The 18,613-nt window shown below is 39.9% G+C and overlaps 4 protein-coding genes and 2 long non-coding RNA genes across 7 annotated transcripts; 3 read left to right on the top strand and 3 right to left on the bottom strand.

Annotated features, from left to right (window-relative positions):
• Positions 1-423: 423 nt before the first annotated feature.
• On the bottom strand, positions 424-8,167 carry LOC130686827 (uncharacterized). Its single transcript, XR_008999978.2, has 14 exons — positions 8,056-8,167; positions 7,854-7,995; positions 7,471-7,791; positions 7,231-7,368; positions 5,205-5,347; positions 4,925-5,124; positions 4,310-4,827; positions 3,936-4,240; positions 3,703-3,882; positions 3,037-3,626; positions 2,802-2,956; positions 2,136-2,734; positions 610-1,215; positions 424-547 (listed from the first exon to the last, which is right to left on the bottom strand). It is a non-coding gene; the product is annotated as an uncharacterized LOC130686827 (long non-coding RNA).
• On the top strand, positions 8,151-10,586 carry LOC130686809 (uncharacterized). 2 transcript variants are annotated; one of them, XM_057509973.2, is made up of 8 exons: positions 8,151-8,396; positions 8,481-8,593; positions 8,678-8,888; positions 8,961-9,273; positions 9,334-9,508; positions 9,577-9,846; positions 9,905-10,298; positions 10,360-10,586. In XM_057509973.2, exons 1-8 carry the CDS (start codon positions 8,366-8,368, stop codon positions 10,476-10,478), a joined length of 1,626 nt encoding a protein of 541 aa, XP_057365956.1. In that variant the 5' UTR covers positions 8,151-8,365; the 3' UTR covers positions 10,479-10,586. The 2 variants fall into 2 exon arrangements, with proteins under 2 accessions (XP_057365956.1, XP_057365957.1); XM_057509974.2 differs by lacking the exon at positions 8,151-8,396 and having other exon boundaries at positions 8,475-8,593; positions 8,656-8,888.
• A 163-nt stretch (positions 10,587-10,749) lies between these two features.
• On the top strand, positions 10,750-13,139 carry LOC130686811 (cytochrome P450 4c3-like). The gene is made up of 12 exons (XM_057509975.2): positions 10,750-10,975; positions 11,031-11,146; positions 11,255-11,348; positions 11,411-11,599; positions 11,660-11,729; positions 11,789-11,915; positions 11,981-12,074; positions 12,156-12,262; positions 12,317-12,385; positions 12,445-12,613; positions 12,688-12,867; positions 12,940-13,139. Exons 1-12 carry the CDS (start codon positions 10,777-10,779, stop codon positions 13,023-13,025), a joined length of 1,500 nt encoding a protein of 499 aa, XP_057365958.2. The 5' UTR covers positions 10,750-10,776; the 3' UTR covers positions 13,026-13,139.
• Positions 11,028-13,869, bottom strand: LOC130686828 (uncharacterized). Its single transcript, XR_008999979.2, has 4 exons — positions 13,739-13,869; positions 12,148-12,397; positions 11,961-12,086; positions 11,028-11,153 (listed from the first exon to the last, which is right to left on the bottom strand). It is a non-coding gene; the product is annotated as an uncharacterized LOC130686828 (long non-coding RNA).
• Positions 13,870-14,464: 595 nt separating this feature from the next.
• Positions 14,465-15,545, top strand: LOC130686942 (tumor suppressor candidate 2-like). Its single transcript, XM_057510101.2, has 3 exons — positions 14,465-14,749; positions 14,822-14,936; positions 14,994-15,545. Exons 1-3 carry the CDS (start codon positions 14,601-14,603, stop codon positions 15,066-15,068), a joined length of 339 nt encoding a protein of 112 aa, XP_057366084.1. The 5' UTR covers positions 14,465-14,600; the 3' UTR covers positions 15,069-15,545.
• Positions 15,546-15,722: 177 nt separating this feature from the next.
• Positions 15,723-18,158, bottom strand: LOC130686941 (cingulin-like protein 1). The gene is made up of 10 exons (XM_057510100.2): positions 17,966-18,158; positions 17,748-17,901; positions 17,477-17,689; positions 17,291-17,413; positions 17,105-17,230; positions 16,796-17,042; positions 16,550-16,719; positions 16,208-16,483; positions 15,958-16,149; positions 15,723-15,877 (listed from the first exon to the last, which is right to left on the bottom strand). Exons 1-10 carry the CDS (start codon positions 18,055-18,057, stop codon positions 15,767-15,769), a joined length of 1,704 nt encoding a protein of 567 aa, XP_057366083.1. The 5' UTR covers positions 18,058-18,158; the 3' UTR covers positions 15,723-15,766.
• Between the last annotated feature and the right edge of the window lie 455 nt (positions 18,159-18,613).

Raw genomic sequence — 18,613 nt, 5'->3', positions numbered from 1 at the left:
TATCGGACACAGTCAAGGATGAAGGATATAACAAGAACGAGTTCACAATTTGGGTGGAGCCCTCAATTTTTCAGTCGAAATTCTCTTTGCGCCATTTGTACGAATGGGGCTGAAGGGCGTTTACCCTTCACACGTGTACCAGGCAATCGGAAGGGCAAGGCTAAAAAAAAAACCTACGTGCCCGGAAGGTTTCAAAACTGTCTTTGATTCCATACTGATTTATGCGATATGTCTGTGCAATCTATACAGGTACTCTTAATTGCATTGTTGAAACCAAGACCTTCGTTACAAGGCCAACGTGGAAAAAAACCTCTTCCGTACTATTCAAAAATGCTAGTTACTTTCCATACAAAAAAAAAATTACACGATGTATATCTATGACATTCATGATGGCCTTTAGTGGCTGAGCCATACTTTTTTGAATTGTTCCGGAAAAGTTGACGCCTTCGTTCACCAAACGAGTATAAAAGACTCTTATCCGATGGAGTCAGTCATCATCCATCTCTCTCTCTGCTCTCACATCTATTTCAGCGAACCAAAATGAAATCTACTGTAAGTCATATTCTTCAGCTAATCATTGTCTAACACATATCTTTAAAATGTACTTACTTTACTTACACTTGAACAGGTCGCATGTTTGTTGGTTCTCGCTGTTGCAGCTCAAGCCCAATGGTTTAACAACTACGGATATGGCGCTGGAGGATATTATCCAGGTGCCCCAGTTGCTCCTGTTGCATACGCCGGAGTTCCGACAGCAGCTGTCCCATCGTTCTACGGAGTTCCCAGCTTCACTGCCAGCCAGTACCACTCTCAGGACGAGTTGGGTCAAGCCCATTTCGGTTATGCTCATCCCGGACAGGCATCCACCAACTACCGCGATGCTTTCGGCAACCAGATCGGAAGCTACGCTTACTTCAATCCCGAAGGCAAAGAGGTCCGCGTTTCATACACCGCCGATCACCGCGGCTTCCGCGTCTTGTCCAACGACCTGCCCGTCGCTCCCGTCGCCAATTTGGTAGCACCAGTCCAGGTACAGGACACACCCGAAGTCGCCCAGGCTAAGGCTGCACATATGGCCGCTCACGTTGAAGCCCGAGCCGCCCTTGCTGCTGCTAGAGCTGCTTCAGCAGCTCCCGCTGCATCTGCTGCCCCAGTAGCTCCTGTTACCCCTGAAGCTGCCCCTGCTGCTGCTGCAACAGTTCCAGTCACCACCGCCTAAATTTTGAGCAATTAAAATGCATGGGTAAAATTGAATGCTTCCCGTTGTAAAATAGCCGAGCTGACTTTTTTTTTTTTAAAGTAGCAAATCGAACGAATTACACTCTTTTATACAATCAATTTTATAGTTATCAATTTGTTGGGGGATCCTAACCGGACAAGAATGGAAATTCAATGATAACACGTTTTCCGAGAATTGCAAAAGCCAGAAAAGCAAAAAGAACGCAAAAACAAACTTTCTCTTTTGTTCTATGAATTTTACGGACTCACTGTGCAGTTTTAAATTCGAGCTGTAAGGCTTCGTCATTGAGACTTCGAAATTCTAAGAAACAAAAACTTAAAAAAAAAAAAGCAGTTCGGGTATTTGGAACATGAGCAAGGACAGCGTTTCGGGAACGTACCGACAAATGTTTGGCTTATCTGCTTGTGAAATTCAACCTTGTGTTCAATATTTGTTCGTTCATTACGGTTAAAGTTCTTGTGTGCAATATTTAATGATACGAGCTCATTTCCACGAAACCCCGTTGCAATCCCGTCATGCAAGGAACTAGAACAAGTTGTATCAAGAGGATTACCGCGAGAAGACCTAAACAGGAATGATTACACGCAGGCAGCTATATAACAAGACTGGCTTTTGTACAAAATAAGAAACCTAATTTTCGAGAAAAGCCACGTTAAATTTTGGCTTTACTAGAACATAACGTTGTCGGGCCTGATCACGACTATGCCTAATTGCTCCAGTTCCTGCTTTACAGGAACGTAACGGTAAATTATATCGCTTTGACATCATAATTACTTATGAAATCTGGTTTGTTAAGAACCATCTAAAAAATTGACAAGCATCGGAATTTAATATTGATATAAAATAAGGAAAACATTAATCTAAACACAAACGCGTGCTAAACTATTACGAATACCTTTTTCTTGCGTTTATCAGTAGGGATGATTGTTGGAGGTTCCTAATCAGCGGTCCGATATGAAGTAATACGATAGTGACGTTGAGATAACTTCAGGTACTAGACGTGGTCGCTCTTTACACCTGTGGGTGCGGCACTTTAGTCTGGCCGGTAAAACTGTTGTGATTGGTGTCGTCTCATCATGAATTTGTCACAAGATGTTATGCTAGAATTCAACTGCAGTCAATACGAGTTTGACAGCGAACATCCCGATGTTTCGCAACACTTTGAAGGTAAACAATCAAAATGTTTTTCTCGTACTGCATATCGTTGAAATCGAGCATACCTCGTTTATCACAGCTTTCGGTGTCATTGGCCTGGGTATCGCTTATGGGGGAACAGCCAGTTCTGGCCTGTTAACGCTTCTTTTCCTCATCCAAATTTGCACTAACATCAGGAAATGTCCGTGGGAATGGCAACGTCCTCTCAGCTGGATTGGTAAAATTCTTGGCTCATCACTTTTTTTGTAATTGACTGATTTCCTATGGTTATTAGTTTCCATGCCTATGATAATCTCTTGGCTCTCTATAACGTCGTTTCTCGTTCCACGGGCGGGTGATCTCTGCAGCATTGTCAAACAAGCGTACATCAAATTTTACGCAAATAAAAATATTTAAAAAAATTTACCTTGATATTTTCAGGTATATGCCATTCATGTTGATGCATTTTCTCGATCTGGCACTAATGATTGATGGTGACGAAGAGCAAATTCTTAACACACTGATGGACAATCGAATTCCAATGTCTCTATGCGCATCACCTTGCTGCTTCTTTGGTATGTGCTGTAAGAGTTCTATCGTTACCAGGTGAGTCATTCTTTTGGCCAAAATACTATCGTTGTAATCTCAAAAAAAAAAAATACCTTTCATTATAGACGAGGATTCCGAGCTATGAGGAGAAGAGTGTATCAAGCACCACTGTGGCAATTTCTGCTAACGATGGCTGCTGTCGTTCTGCAAATAGCTGAAATAAATCAATTTCTTCCCGAAGTAAATTTTTGGGCCACATATCCCATAATCAAAACATAAACTTTTTACATTTTTTTAATGCAGCACATCGTGGTGCCTCTGTTTCAAACCCTAGCTGGCCTGAACGTCCTAATGTGCATGTTGGGCAACTGGGGTTTTAACGTTATCATCAAGACGTTTAAGGGATTAGAGAGATCAAACTGGAATCGTCGCATGGTAACCTTTCCCCATTTTCTCTTTCTTCGTATCTGATGTGCTTATATAATTATTAACTATAACTTACGTTTTACGTTGTGTAGAAAAAGGCACACGCTTTGACTCTATTTATCGCTGTCATGAAGATTCAATTCTTCGTGCTGGGATTGCTAGTGGATTATACTAATTACATCCCATGTTTGCCACCGGCTATTTCACCCGTTCATATGAAACAAAGTAGGTCGATCCAACCGGTCGCAATCTCTCAGCCTAACTCACTTGACAATTACTGTACATTGTGGGAAAAAAAAACAGGAAATTAATCTACCATTAATTTATAATGCAGATATCGATGCTTTGCTTACCCTAGCTGAAGCTCTGCTCTTTGGTGTCATCTTCACATTCGTTTTCCGAGTTCGCCAATCTGATATCGAACGGACAATTAAAGGCGACGGTGCGGAAAGGTCGCCAAATTTCTTTTTAGTCCCCAGTATGCAAATGCATTAAAATGCATTCACACTCAATCCTAAACACTTTTCGTCTTACTAAACTAAAATTTATCAGATCAATAAAAACGAATTAAAAAGAATCAAGCTACTTATTCGTTACTGCCTCCAATCGATGTAGGTCCCCAGCTCTGCATTTGCGGGTTAACCGCAATGTGACAATCTATAAGGGACACAAACCGGTTGGCTCGATTTTGTGAAAGAAATCGCCACAGCACCTTGTTTTTATTTAATAAAAATATACTCTTCGCTCTACTTTCCCGTTGTTAGTCTCAACAAGATTTGTCCTTTCTCCGTTTTCTCTCATGACAGTCCGCTGCTGAGCCGATAAGAACACCAGTCAATCGCTGACGGCCAAACCGTTCAGTTGTATCACATCATTCGCAAATAATTCCCCCTAAACAAAAATATTATTTGTAGTAGTTCAAGTGCAAAAGGTAAACTTATCTCTACTTTTTTCAATTACCCAGTTAAGTCCATTAAAATTCCATTTAGGTTCGAAAATGTACGCATCGACGGATACTTCGTCGATAGAGAATAAAATGTACTATCATCATCATCAACTGAAGAAGATGAAACAGGGAAGGACTGAGCGCATCCGTAATTTTACCCGTCGTATTGATGCAGCTTTCATGGAAGCCTATGGATGTCGCGACTTCCCCGATCCGGATTTCAGTTTGTTCCGTCGTGGAGTCAAGAAAGATGTGCTTGTCAGGGGGATGCAGCGTGCCGTCTGGAGGGAATTGCATTCGTCCTACCTTTTCGAACACATCCCCGACGAGGATGTCTCCTGGCACGATTTGTGCGAAGCCGCCCAGAATGCCGAGTGGATAGTCGACCTGATGCGCATCGGATCGACCCGTTACGTTAACCCTCCCGCCGCTCCAGAGAAATTGCTTCACAATTTTAGCATCAATCGAAACGGATTTGTTCGCGTTTATACTGATGGCATCTGTCTTCAGCAAGGCCATCCGGATGCTCAGGCTGGCATTGGCGTTTGGTTTGGGCGTAATCATAAATTGTAATCATTTAAATTATTAAGTACACGTTGTAAGTCTTTACAATGTTAACTTGATATTACCAGAAATCTGAGTGAGCCGCTAGATGACCGAGATGACACGACTAAAAGTGCTGCAGAAATCAGAGCAGCTATCGAAGCGATTAAAATTGCCAAGGCGTGGGGAATCGGTCGCATGGCCATCCATACAGAGTCTCAATACCTCCGCAACGTCAATGAAAACCTCATCTTTTATTGGATGGATAACGGCTGGAGGAAGACGACTGGAAATTTAATAAAACATCGGAAATTATGGCGTGAACTTTTATTTACTTTAGAAGAGATGGATGTAGAATGGAAGTACCTCAAAGGCCCAGGAATATACGACGATGGATCTTCAGGCGCCAAACGACTGGCCCGCGAAGGAGCTGAACGTTATTAACGCCATTTGTTGTTTTTGAAATCATGTTAACTGTAGACGAGCAGGACTCTTGATCGTTATTGTATCTGTTTGAATTATAAATGCCAAAATATAATAAATTGTGTGCATTAGTCATAACTTAGGCGGCTAAACTAGTTTTAAACTATTACGTTACATGCTAGATGGCGGCCTAATGTCCCCCCGATATAACGTCCAGATAGTGTGATCAAGAGATAAACTACGTTAGAACACGATAAGGTAGTTAGCTTTTCACTTCACTGACTATCGCATCCTCAGTTTCAAAGTTTTGCTTTTAGCGCTGCAGGTAAGATTTCTAAATATTTTTAATATATCCCCGTCCCACATTTGTCGTAAATCTGTAAATCAAAACTGGAACTGAAAGAGACAAGAACATTTTCATGTCTGCTAGTTTCCGTGTCATCCAAAAAGGGCGAAAAAGGTAACGAAATGTGGAGAAATCGAGATGAGAAATATGAGATGATAGCTCAAAGATAACAAATTGACGTCTGACTGGGTTCCGCTGGCACTGCTGACTCATCTTTTTTTCGTGCTCATAACTGACATTACGAAAATCCTGTTTTACCACTAGTGCATTGTGCTACTAAGACGATGGCGGAAGCTGCGGAAGTGCCTGCAGTTGCCCAGTTAACTGTGACAACGGTTCCTGGTCAACAGCTATCGAGCCGGTTACCATCGCAGATTGAGCAGACGCAACGACAAGTGGATGAAGTTGTTCAGGTTATGCGCAAGAATTTGGAGAGCATCGAAGCCCGAGAGCGCAACCTCAACGAACTGGAAATGCGCGCCGCGACGTTGGAAACCCAAGCCCAAGATTTCCACGTCGCCAGCACGAGGCTTCAGAGGAAAATGTGGTGGAAAGATATGAAATGGACGCTGATTGCCGTTGGTACCGTCACCACTATCATTATTATTGTAGTCATTGTTCTCGCTGTACAGCTCTCTTAAAAACTTCTTCTAAAGGTGACACAGAATCGTTCTCTGTGACCGTGGTCCCTGAATTTGGATTTTTTGTCTTACGTATGCCAATATTGTCATTCGGTTTATCAAAATTTTAAGTCAAAAATGGTTTCTTATAATACAATTTCTCGATATTAACATTTTTTCTTGGCTGCTCTGTAAAGTATTCTAAAACGGTAAATGCGACGTCACTAAAAAGTATTACATCCAGATATTTTTAAACCCCAACCCTCTCCCCCCTCTGGTCCAGTTACTGAACCAGAAAACCCTCATGTAGTAAATCACCAAATTTAGGTTGTTCAAAAATAATATTCAAACGCATTTACCATCCTCAAATAGAGTGACGCACAGCGAAATTTGACTGGTCGTTGATTCTGGGATAACTTTCTTTTATGGCGAAGGACTGGAGCATGGCGACATTGGCATCATGCTCGCTTTCAAAGATTGTCCCCAAACTCGGCATTATAAAATTCCGTTAATTTATTCGTACAACCGGTTGTTTTGTCTTCCATTTACGATTTTTTTTTAGCTTTCCCTGGTTCCAATAATGCTATCTCTCTCCTGGTTTTCTTTCTTTAAGGCTATGCCAAATACGTAGATGCATATTTAGTTTTTGAAACATTTAATGAACTCCACCCGCTATAATCTCGGTTCCTTTTGAAAGCTAATAAAACCACATTAACTTAAATAAAATTTTAGTTACGTTGTCCTGCCCCTGTGAAATGTCAAGTTTTCAGTTTTACGAACCCGAGGCGATGACGCAACATAAACGGAATCCTACCCTTCCCTACGATGCCCTTAATGCGTTAAACTATTTTTGCATGACATGTGGCCTAGTAAGGAGTGGGACGCAATTCCAGAGATTTTACAAGCCCTTACTCCAGTTATTTCTCAAAGAGCATTGTCTTGGCGAAATCAACCTTACTATTACTTTTCATTTCTCAAAAAAGAAGGAGGTGAAAGCGCTTACCTATCGTATGAATGCGGTGAAAGCGACGTGTGTAAACCCAAGTGCAAGTCCATTTTCATCAGTCAGCAAAATGCCAGTTTTCTTGGCAAGCGAACAACTCGTTTGGCTGTTTCTGATTTCATCTCTAGTTTCCCTAGCCTACACGGCAACAGAGCGTAACGAAGCAATTAAACGCAGCTTTCACATTGAACCGTCGCAGTCATTTTTGACCGTAACAATTCCTGCTGAAGATAACATTACCTCGAATGGAATGGCCGACGATGAAATGACGACTACGAAATCTTCTCTAGCTGCAAAGCCGATGAAAGCGCCTCGTCAAAATAAACGGGTTTCCTCCTCACTAGTGTCCGTCTTGAATCGCTGTCTCAACAAACTTTTAACCCCACGTTTTCTGGGCCCATTTCTAATCTTCGCTGTCATCGTAAGTCTGCTGAACGGCCCACTTTTTGGACTAAAAGTGCTTCTCTTCTCCATCCAGTTTAATATCGTTTTCCCAACGTTTGTTTGCTTCATATCGGTGTGTACAACTCTTTAACGTTGCAAATGTGCTAACTGACTGTCCTATTAATTAAGAAAATGAATAATTGTTTTTATACTTAACAGGAATTTTTCAATTGTGATACTCATCAAGCAAGACTCTCCTAAGGCTGCAGAATATTGTCATTCTTGTTTGTATATGTAAGTCAATATTGTAAATTCTGTTTTGGGATTTTCCTAACTGTTATCCGTTTAAAACGAATCGTACCATTTCGGATGGTCTTTGGCCTGAGAGATCAAAATAGATAATCAATTACTTACGTCTTTCAAAGTAAACAAAATATGTACCAAAAGAAACCTTCCGATAAGTGGCCTTACGTCTTATTGTCATAGCAACGAGAAACTTAACGCGTGCCTATATATAAGAGTGTGTGGATCAGTTAAAAACACCCTAGGCTTGCAGTAGCAACATATACTAGGCGACCTTCAAGTCCGTGACTGCGGGCGCCGTTGTTCGTTTATTTCGTTCCTGAAATACCAACGCCACATGCGCTGACGACGGCCCATGTTGATGCTAGTCAGTTGTTGTCGGTCTTCATACTCTGTCGCAGTAACTGTTGCTAACTGATCCGTGTTGTTTTCGCTCAACATTTGCACAATGGTCACCATTTCTCAACAACAAGATTCAGGTTTCACTTTTCCTTTTTCTCAGTTCTTTTTTTTTGTGTATAACTGAGCTTGCACTGACGTAACAATGTTTCGGTTGTCGACAGCCAATTCCAGAATTCTACGACACCCGGAAGAATATGACGATCAAATCCCAAATGTAACGCTAGCCCAGTTTGTCGTCGACAGGATGCGTGAATTTGGCGACGACGTGTCCTGCGTAATTGATATAAACATTTTAATTCAAAGCTTGAGGTCATATATGTGTTAATCTACCAACAGTTGTGATGATATTTCTGTAAAGATTGATCCAGACACGAAACGCAAGCTGACGTACAATGAAATTGCCGACAGCATCTTGGCATTAGCCGCTGGATTTCAACTGAAATTCAATCTCAAACCGGGAGACATGGTAGCTGTTGCTTTACCCACTTGTTTGGAGTACTCCATTACAACCTTGGCATTGAATCTGTGCGGAGCGACGTCCACGTTAATCAATCCGGCTCAGACCATTTGTAAGATCACCCTTTATTGTTTTACCTATAATGTTAAAAAATAATAATAATAATAAACGTTTTATTCTGTAGCCGAATTGACACATTGCGTACAGTTGACAAAACCTACTTTGTGGATTGGGACGGATAGCTTTGACAGTAAATTCAGTCAACTATATCCACAAATTGCCAACAGGCCGCCAATGGTTTTATTGGGATCGTCGAATCGTGGTGGCATCAACTGGGAAGATCTATTGATATCCGGCCGCGGAAAATCCATCCAATCGGTGGAGAACAATCCACTAGATTTGGTGGCTTTCATCCTGTTCTCGAGTGGGACGACGGGCGTCCCTAAAGGCGTCGCACTTACGAATTTGAATTACGTCGTAACGAGAAGACAAAGCCAGTAAGTGTCTTGAACAATTCATGATCTGCTATCAAATTTATGACGGTTTGTTTAACGCAGAGAAACTACAAAATACCTGATGCGAAATCCTGATGACATCACTTTGTTTTTCATGCCGTTGTATCATGCGGCCACACTCAACGGCCTTTTTGAATGTTTCATGCGTGGTCTTTGTTTCGTCCTTATGAACACGTTCACCTTCGAACGAATGTTGCAGTGCATCCAGGAATTCAAAGTTCGTCACAGATTTAATCAGCTAACTAATTAAAAATCGATATTATTTAATATGCTATTCAAAATTAGATTAGTGTCATGTTCTTGGTACCGGCTATAGCAGTCCAATTGGTGAAACAGCCTGTAGAGAAATATTATGACCTCAGTTCTTTACGGATGATGAGATCTGGAGCGGCTGCCATTAGCAAAGAAACGCTTCTCGCCTTACAGGAAAAGTTGGGTGTTCTTATTTTGCAACTCTACGGCTTGACTGAAGCGACACTCTGTACACATGGCAACACATTCACGCATAATCGTGAGGGAAGTATCGGTATCGTCATGCCCTTCTGCGAGTCCAAGGTTTAATTCATATTATTTGATTAACTGGAAGTATTTAAAAAAGAAATATGTTACATAGGTTGTGGATACAACAACGGATGCATCCCTGGGTCCTAACGAAGAAGGCGAGATTTGCGTAAGAGGCCCCATCGTGATGAAGGGTTACATTGGTAATGAAGCCGCTTCTAAGGAGACGGTCGACTCTGAGGGATGGTTGCATACAGGTGACATCGGCTACTATGACGAAGACGGCTTCTTCTACATTACAGACCGTAAGAAAGAACTCATCAAGTACAAAGGTCTTCAAGTATCTCCTACCGAACTGGAGAAGATCTTGCTGAGCCATCCGGACGTGCAAGACGCAGCAGTGGCTGCAATTCCCGATGAAGCAGCTGGTGATTTACCACGAGCTTACATTATCAAGCGGCCCGGATCGACTCTGACGGAGAAGGAGGTTGCAACATTTATAGCAGGTAAGTTATTTTTGTCTACAGAAAAATATTAGGAAAAGGTGTACTTTATTTGTTTCTGCAGACAAGGTGAGCCCACACAAGCGTCTCCGAGGTGGAGTCATCTTTGTCGATTCCATTCCTAAGACGGCCACAGGAAAAATCATGCGACGAGAACTGAAAAATATCAAAAGCAAATTATAGAAGTCAGTCGTAGTGCTTTTCTTTTTGTTCCAGAGCTGTGCCTTTTGTCTTACAAATGACTTATGTCTTGTAGAAGTTGCTCACATAAGAATATATCTTTACCCATGAGTCTTGATTGCGGTGTCGGGAGTCTTTAGAGATTGATCGTTGCACGAGAGATTGAAGTTTAGTACGACGTAATTGATATCTACGATAGATAAAGAAGCATTTAATTTCGTCTGTTGTTAACATACAAATGCGATCTAGTTAGTGCGGAATAAAGTGTGGTTATTGGCTGACGTGGCAAACCGAAAGAAAAATGGTTTTTCATCTTCTGCATTTGATTTCAGTACCTAACAGTGTGACGATGTTCACTTTGGCCATTGTTGTGACCTGTGCAATATTCTTCGCCATAATTAAAAGGATCAACTTTATACGACGGGCTAACAAAATACCTGGAATCTTTGGCGGGTTTACTTTTCTGGGCAATGCCACTGCCTTTCTTGTTACACCTGAAGGTTGTGTACAGCCTCCATGTTTTAGTTTTACGTATTTCTAATTTTTCTTTCTTAGAACTTTTCACTCGGCTAATGGGATACGTGTACATCATGCGCGCTTGTGGTCCTGTGCTTCGTTTATGGGCTGGGCCGTTCCCGAATTTTTTGTTGTTTACACCCGAGGCATTTGAGGTTAGATCTGTGTGAAAATAAATTTTTTAAAAATATTGGAACTGTCCGTTTTACTTTCATTTACATTTAACCAACGACTATTATCTACACCTTTAATTGGGTCACTAGGTTGTGCTGAGTAGCAATAAGTTACTAGATAAAAGCCGCGAATATAGCTTTCTTCATCCTTGGCTTAGTACAGGCCTACTCACGAGCACAGGTAGTTTGTTGGATTTCTACTGACGAAAGCTTCATAAATTAATTTGTAATTTGATTCGACAGGAGGCAAATGGTCTAACCGGCGAAAATTGCTTACACCAACCTTTCATTTCAAAATTTTAGCAGATTTCGTGCAAGTTTTTAATGAACAGAGTCAGATTTTAATCGCAAAACTCAACGCAGCTTTGGAAACCCAAAAGAACGGATTTGATCTTTACCCATTTATAACGAAATGCACCCTTGACATCATCTGTGGTAGTTCCACTTAAGACAAACAAAGTCCCACGCTGTATTTTAACTGAACTCTTTGTTTAGAATCAGCAATGGGGTGCAAAATTGAAGCCCAGTCTCACGGCAATGGCGAATACCCTCAAGCTGTTCAATCGTAAGATTTTTAATTGCATCAATTGCTCTTGTGCATGTTAATTAATTTTTTACGTAAAGGATGTGCCGAATTTTAAATGTTAGAACAAGTCAACCCATGATGCAATCTGATCTCTTATTCCATCTGTCCTCGTATGGCGCAGAGCAACGTAAAAATCTTAAAATCTTACATGGCTTTACGGATAAGGTAAGTGTGTCCTTGATTCGTGCGTTGTGTGACATTGGCTCTTACCATTTACTGTATCGTTACAGGTGATTCAAAGTAGGAAGCTCGAACGGAAGCAAAACAGCTTAGTGAAGAAAGCCATCGATGTGTGTAGCAGTCAAAATGAAAATTTCATTCCAGGTAGTTATTTCTCTGAAAATAAAATTATTTAGGACACTATTATCTAGAAATACGATTAATACTCTGCCTTTACCTTTTCAGCTAAGAAACGCTTGGCTTTCCTTGATCTTCTTATTGATGCTTCAAACGATGGGATTTTGCTAACCGATGCCGACATTCGTGAAGAAGTCGACACTTTTATGTTCGAAGTACGCAATTGCTAGTGTTTTTCACTGCGCCATTTCTTCTTTTTCTCTTTCAAGGGTCATGACACGTCGACATCTGCAATCAACTGGTCTCTTCTCCTCATTGGGAGCCATCCACATGTTCAAGTTACTGCAATCCTAGAATACGCCAAATTTACGTTATTAAATGTTTGCAAGTTTCATAGGAATTAGTGTGCGAAGAACTTGATCGCGTGTTTGGAAATTCGGATCGTCATGCTACAATGAATGACCTAAGTGAATTAAAATATCTCGAATGTTGCATCAAAGAAGCTCTGCGCTTATATCCGAGTGTTCCGATAATGGGTCGTCAACTGAGCCAAGATACTGTTATACGTATGAACAGAATTTTTTTACCTCTTACCCCAGAACAACTAATTAGAGCTGTTGTGTCGAATGGTCAACACTAGATGGATATACCGTACCCGCCAACACAACGGTGTTGCTTGTTACCTACATTCTTCATAGGGATCCTAAATACTATCCCGATCCTGAGCTCTTTCAGCCAGAACGATTCTTTGAGGAGAATAGCAGGGGACGACATCCATATGTTTACGTTCCATTCAGTGCGGGACCACGAAATTGCATTGGTATATTGCTGTTACTTTATAAGCTTTAAAATTCGACATGCGATTTTCTTTTTTTCCTGTGGAACATTTCAGGGCAAAAATTTGCAATAATGGAGGAAAAAGTTATTTTATCAACAATTTTGAGGAATTTTCACGTGAAAGCTCTGGACCAGAGGTAAAACGTTTTTCTTTTGAACGAAGTAGTGCTTCGTCCCCGCGACGGTATAAGGCTTTGTTTAACCTCCAAAAAACTTAAACAATAGGTTTGAAATGGTTGAATTTAAATACATTTTCTTCAAACTGGGGTCTTTTGCCTTGTGTTTTTTTTAACATTGTCTGCAGGGCATTCCTGAGTATTTCAGTTGAAAAAAAAAACGTGGCTTTACTTCAGAGCCGTGAGGCAAGTGCGAACATTCAACAGACAGCATGTAAACGTTCTCTCAGGGGGGAAAAATTCAAGAATTCTAGCAAATTGCAACGGAAAACGTTCAAAATTTATATCGGCTACAAAAACATTTGACTATATAGAACCTAATGAGAAAAACTCCCAATGGGTACTAGGCTATATTGAAAAAATATTAACGGTACGAAATACCATGAACAGTTCGTCTAATCACACGTATTGAAATTTAATTGATAAGGGAATACTTGGAGACTCTTAAAAAGGCAAAAATCCGTAGGATGTTTTTAATATAATTGGATATGAGTTAACTAAAAGGTTTGGGTAAAAAATATCTGAACGTTACAAGTACATGGGATTCTAGTAATTTTTTTTTGCCGCCTAGTTCATACGGATAAGAATGGAAGCAATAAGCTTGGCTATTGCTGAACTACACACATACGCTTCAAATAGTGAAATTCGATGGAAATTCAGGAAAATAATGTAACTTACTTTGGCAGGATTAGGTGTTTTTTTGTGGGTTACGATTCACAACGAATTGGTTTCTTCCACTGCGAAGTTCTCACAATTGCAGGTTCCAACTTCCAGGACGTTGTGTTGCACACATCAGCTTCTCGCCACCACGTGCAGTCTGAACAAAGAAATTATACCAGGAAGCGTTTAGGCATGTTTTAGTTCCAAGTTACCCCGCCTGTTCGTAGCGATACCATCTGGTGATCTTAACCTTATTGATTTTTTTGCCAGAGTTCAGGAAATTAGATACATTTTAAGTGCACATGCTACTCCTCAATTATGTTGCAATCGGTCGATATAGGGGAGAGGTAATAGCAGATGAAAAATTTTGACTAACAAACAATAGAACTATACTTAACCTTAGTCATGCTTCATTGTTGGGGTGTGGGTGAGTGGCATGGGTTGGCTTTCATGGTGGTTGATGTGCAAGATTTACAGTGGAAAGATATTTACAGAAGTAAGCGGAAGTGCACGTACTCGCCAAGGATTTGAAATGCGACTTCATTTTCATTTACCAGCTACAAACTATGCGAACCTAACACGTTTCCTTTATGCCATACGCCGAATGGCACAGCGAACACAACACACGTCCACACATGCACACACCGACACGCGACACTCGCGTAAAATTAGAATTTATGCACAGTTGGAAAAAACCTCTATTGGCAACCTTGTAGGGAACCTTGTTGCCATCCCGAATAGCAGACAGAATAGATGTCAATAGAACAAATGTCATCGATCGAAGCTCCGACTTTTACAGAAAAAATAAAAAAACGCGACAAGTTTTGTGTGAAATTCGTATTTTTTTTTATTTAAGACAAAACACCTAACAGTCAAGCTCATGGGTGCGTCGTGGTCTGGTAAAGGCTCTTGGTTTAGTTCGGCCAGCCCAGCAAAAGAGGGAAAAGCGACAATCAATGGACAATACCAGAAGCAACCAAGATTAGATCCCCGTAGACTTGCTTCGCAATTCGTTTACACCAGGAAAGGGTAGGCCACAGAATGGGTATATGTAATAAAGCATAAATGTTCATTTTTTCACATTCCCCTTTTTTTTTCTAGTTCCATGTATTTTGATGAAGATGGTGATTTAGCTCATGAATTTTATGAAGAGGTAAAGGTTGAAAATTCACAGACCACAACCATGAGGAGGAAATTAGGCAATCTGAGGCCTCAGGCAAGTCTAGTTTGTATGATTCATGAAACATAATTTATTTATCATTCACTTATTCAGGGCACAGTATACTACCCCAACCCAAGACTCCATGTTGACTTTCCAATACCAATGTATTCACCAATTGAAAAGTAGAACTTTTTTGGTTTTCTCATGTAAATAACCAGGGTTAGACTCAAAGTCCCGTGTGTATGTACCTATAATCTAATTTCGTTGTGTCATGAAAGACATGTTGTATTTCTTATTTAGCTGTGCACAGCAATTCCTTTTTTTTCTTTCAAAGCCTTCAGTCAGGTTTGGTGCACATGCTGACTGGTGTAGCAGCTCTCCAGTTCATATTTGAACTGTGTAAAGAGCTCTATTAATGTAGGAAAAAATTAGTCTGTTTGAGAGAGTAAGCTTCATAGGTTGACCTACCTTATACAAAATGGAACTTCATGGAACTGATGTCCTCCCATTCAGCTACAGATTGTAAATGGTTTTTCATATTGGCCCTCTGTTTTTCAATGATTTTTTATGGATGCAAAATAGCAGTGCTGAGTTCTTGAATCCAACTCAAATGCTTTTCTAACCATCAAATCTTTAAATATATGACGTTTTTCAAAACAAGAAGTTAATGTTAGTTTACATTTTAAAATATTACTCTGAAGATAAGTTCATTTGAGTTTAAGTCAAAATAACCAACTGTTATTTAAAAAAAAAAAGAGAATTAAGTTACAGATAGCTGTCACGAACTCGTCGGGCTCGCCCGTTAGCGCCACTCAAATTATTAAATGTAAGCAGAAATGGTAACTGTACAATGCTACTTCAAAGAAACACATTGTCCTTAATTTCTATTGTTCCAGATCGTTACACGAAGTTGGTTGGACTATTTGCTTGGAATGGCTAGTCAACGCAAGACGTTGTCGTAACTTCCAAATCAATTTTGCATACTGCTGAGATTTCTGCAAAATAAAATTGTAATATGAAATCAATATGATGTTGTAATCGATAAGCAACAGATTGAAAGCAATAAAAATTATACCTGCTGGTTGATTTTTAATGAGGTTTCAAGTCGTTTCACTTGAGATTCAGCATTTTGTTCCGAAACAGCGAGTTGACATTGTAGCTGCGTGACCTGTTCTCGCAAGTCACTTACCGTCTTAAGCATCGTTTCATTCGCGATGGCTTGACCAGAGCGACTTATTTCCAGTTCTTTCAAAAAAGTCTCATATTGCTATTGAAAAATACATGTAAGAAGTTATTAATCACAGTTGTTTTATTCAAGAAGTTACCTCTGCAGAAGATTGCTTGTTGCGATCCAACTGCTCAGAAAGTTCATTCTTTTCTTTTTCCAGAAATTCTATAGTATTTTTTAATCGTTTCTGATCCATTTCCAATTCGTCCAGAGATCGAATTCGTTCGCTTAACGTTTGATTATTGGACATTAATCTGCGCAATTCTGATTCGAGGCTAGTCTTCAAATTGCGCTCTAAAATCAATTGGCTCTGGATTTCGGCATACTTGCGGGCAGTTTCCATTTCGTTCTGAAATTTGTCTTCGATTATCGCCTATTAGAAGATAATTTTGAAAACTACAAGTATGAAGCTCAAACGTATCGAACATTCCTCTATTACCCGGTACTTGTTTTCCGTTGCAATTTTGACGTCCTGCACCTGAGTATTGACTTCGATTTCCTTCTTGCGTAACTCTTCTTTGGCCACTATAAGTTCTTTTTCATGAACACGCAAATTTTCAGATTGCTGTTGGATTTTTGAGCGTTCTTCATCTAATTCAACTTTCAACGCTTTTTTTTCAAAGGCAAATGATCACAAGCCATTAAACATAAGTAAAACGGCAACGAGTAGTGTGTAATAGCATACCGTGAATATGTTTCTTCAGTTCTTGAACTTCAATATTATTTATTTGATCTTTGTACTCCATATCTCCTTTAAATTGATCGCACGTTTTTTCGAATTTTATTTCGAGAGCAAACACGCTATTCCTCAGTTTGATTTCATTGTTTTCGGCAGCTTGAAATGCTAAAACAGCCTTTTCTTTTTCACGTAAAGCTTCTTGCATGCTTTTTTCGGTAGCATCGCATTTAGCTTGAAGCTTGGTGTGTTCGCACTAATTGTTGAAAATTCATTAAGCTACATACAGTTTTAGAAACGCTTTTTCTTTTCACATACTTCAAGGTTGCGGATTTGCATGATCAACTCCCCACGATCTTGTCCGTGCTGAACTTTAAGGGTGTCTAATTGCGATGACAGTTCACTTTTATCCCAACAGATTTTATCCAAAGTTTCTTTAAGTTTCTGGAAAAATAAATTTTATGAAAAAAATTTCATGACGGGAATAGTGCATTAAAGTCTTACTGTAATGGTAAACGAGAGTAGACTGTTTTCTTGTTTTAATAAATCTGTTGTTTTCCGTGCTTTTGACGTGGCTTTTAACACTTGGCGGGCAATCACTCTCCGGTCATGGTCGGACTGGGCACACTAAAAAAAAAAATGGCTGATGTCTAGTACCTCTATGCTCTAACAGTAAGTTCCACCATATACTCGGTCTGCTAACATCATGAGATCTCTTTGATGGTCTTGTTCATCTGTTTTTCTGGTCTTCTCTACATTTTTCACCAACACTGATGTTTCTAACTGAAGATTTGATAACAAGACTTTTGTTTGTTCAAGGGCATTTTCTGTTGATGCAATCCTTGAAGCATACTGCTTATCATAACAGAGTTTCTCCTTTAGAGATTCGTTGATGGTTCGAAGCTGTAATACAAAAACCTTTGTAGTTATACATGAAAAATTCATGATTATTTCATTTAACCTCTTCTTGAAGTGATAAAATGAGACAATCTTTGCTCTGTAATTGTTTTTCAGCATTCTTGAGCTTTCGTTTAACCACTTCATTAGGTTCTTCAGGTTTATATTCTTTGAGCTTCAATATATCATCATTGAGCCTATGATTATCAGCTAAGATCCTTTGAAAAATTTGAATGATTTTTAATAACAGATCTGTTATTGTCTATCACAATCGGGCATTACTTATCATATTCAATTTTGAGCTTCATAAAATTTGCTTTAAACTGTTCTGAATGTGATCTTTCTTCCAGTAGTAGCCTGGATAACTCTTCCATCTCAATTGATGCATGAATCTATTTCATTTTACCCTCTCCATCATGACTTAAACTCTACACTAACCCATGAAATTTTTTGTGAAAAAAATATGTAAACTAGACGCCGAAACCGTGGAAACCACCTAAACTGAAGAATGCATCGGAGGTTGTGTAAAACGCGTAAGCCCGAATACGGGCGCCGTTTTGCTTTACCGGTCTGCTACACAAATTATTATGGGGGTTTATGGCGCGCAAAGTGGTATTACTTTAAAATGAGCATATCATACGTACCTCTTATTCATGGGATTTTGCATCAGCGTAACGCAACGAAATTGTAGCATAACACATCCTAGCAATAAATTTTAACTATAGATTATGTTATCCACACCAAGTAAAACAATAGATTAAATCAAAAATGATCCCCACACCTGTACCCCAACTTCCGCAGTGCCCCGCACTTTACGCAGCATACCTCTATCCAGAACGGCAATTTACCTGAAAAAAGAACCTGCAAAGTGGTGCCACCTATCATTGAACATTTCATTTAAAAGACTTGTTTATCTTATTTCGGTGAGCA

Source organism: Daphnia carinata, chromosome 2, assembly GCF_022539665.2.
Source record: "Daphnia carinata strain CSIRO-1 chromosome 2, CSIRO_AGI_Dcar_HiC_V3, whole genome shotgun sequence".
Classification (NCBI taxonomy): Eukaryota; Metazoa; Arthropoda; class Branchiopoda; order Diplostraca; family Daphniidae; genus Daphnia; species Daphnia carinata.
The sequence above is the reverse complement of the archived record's forward strand: the minus strand, read 5'-3'. Positions and strand labels throughout refer to the sequence as shown.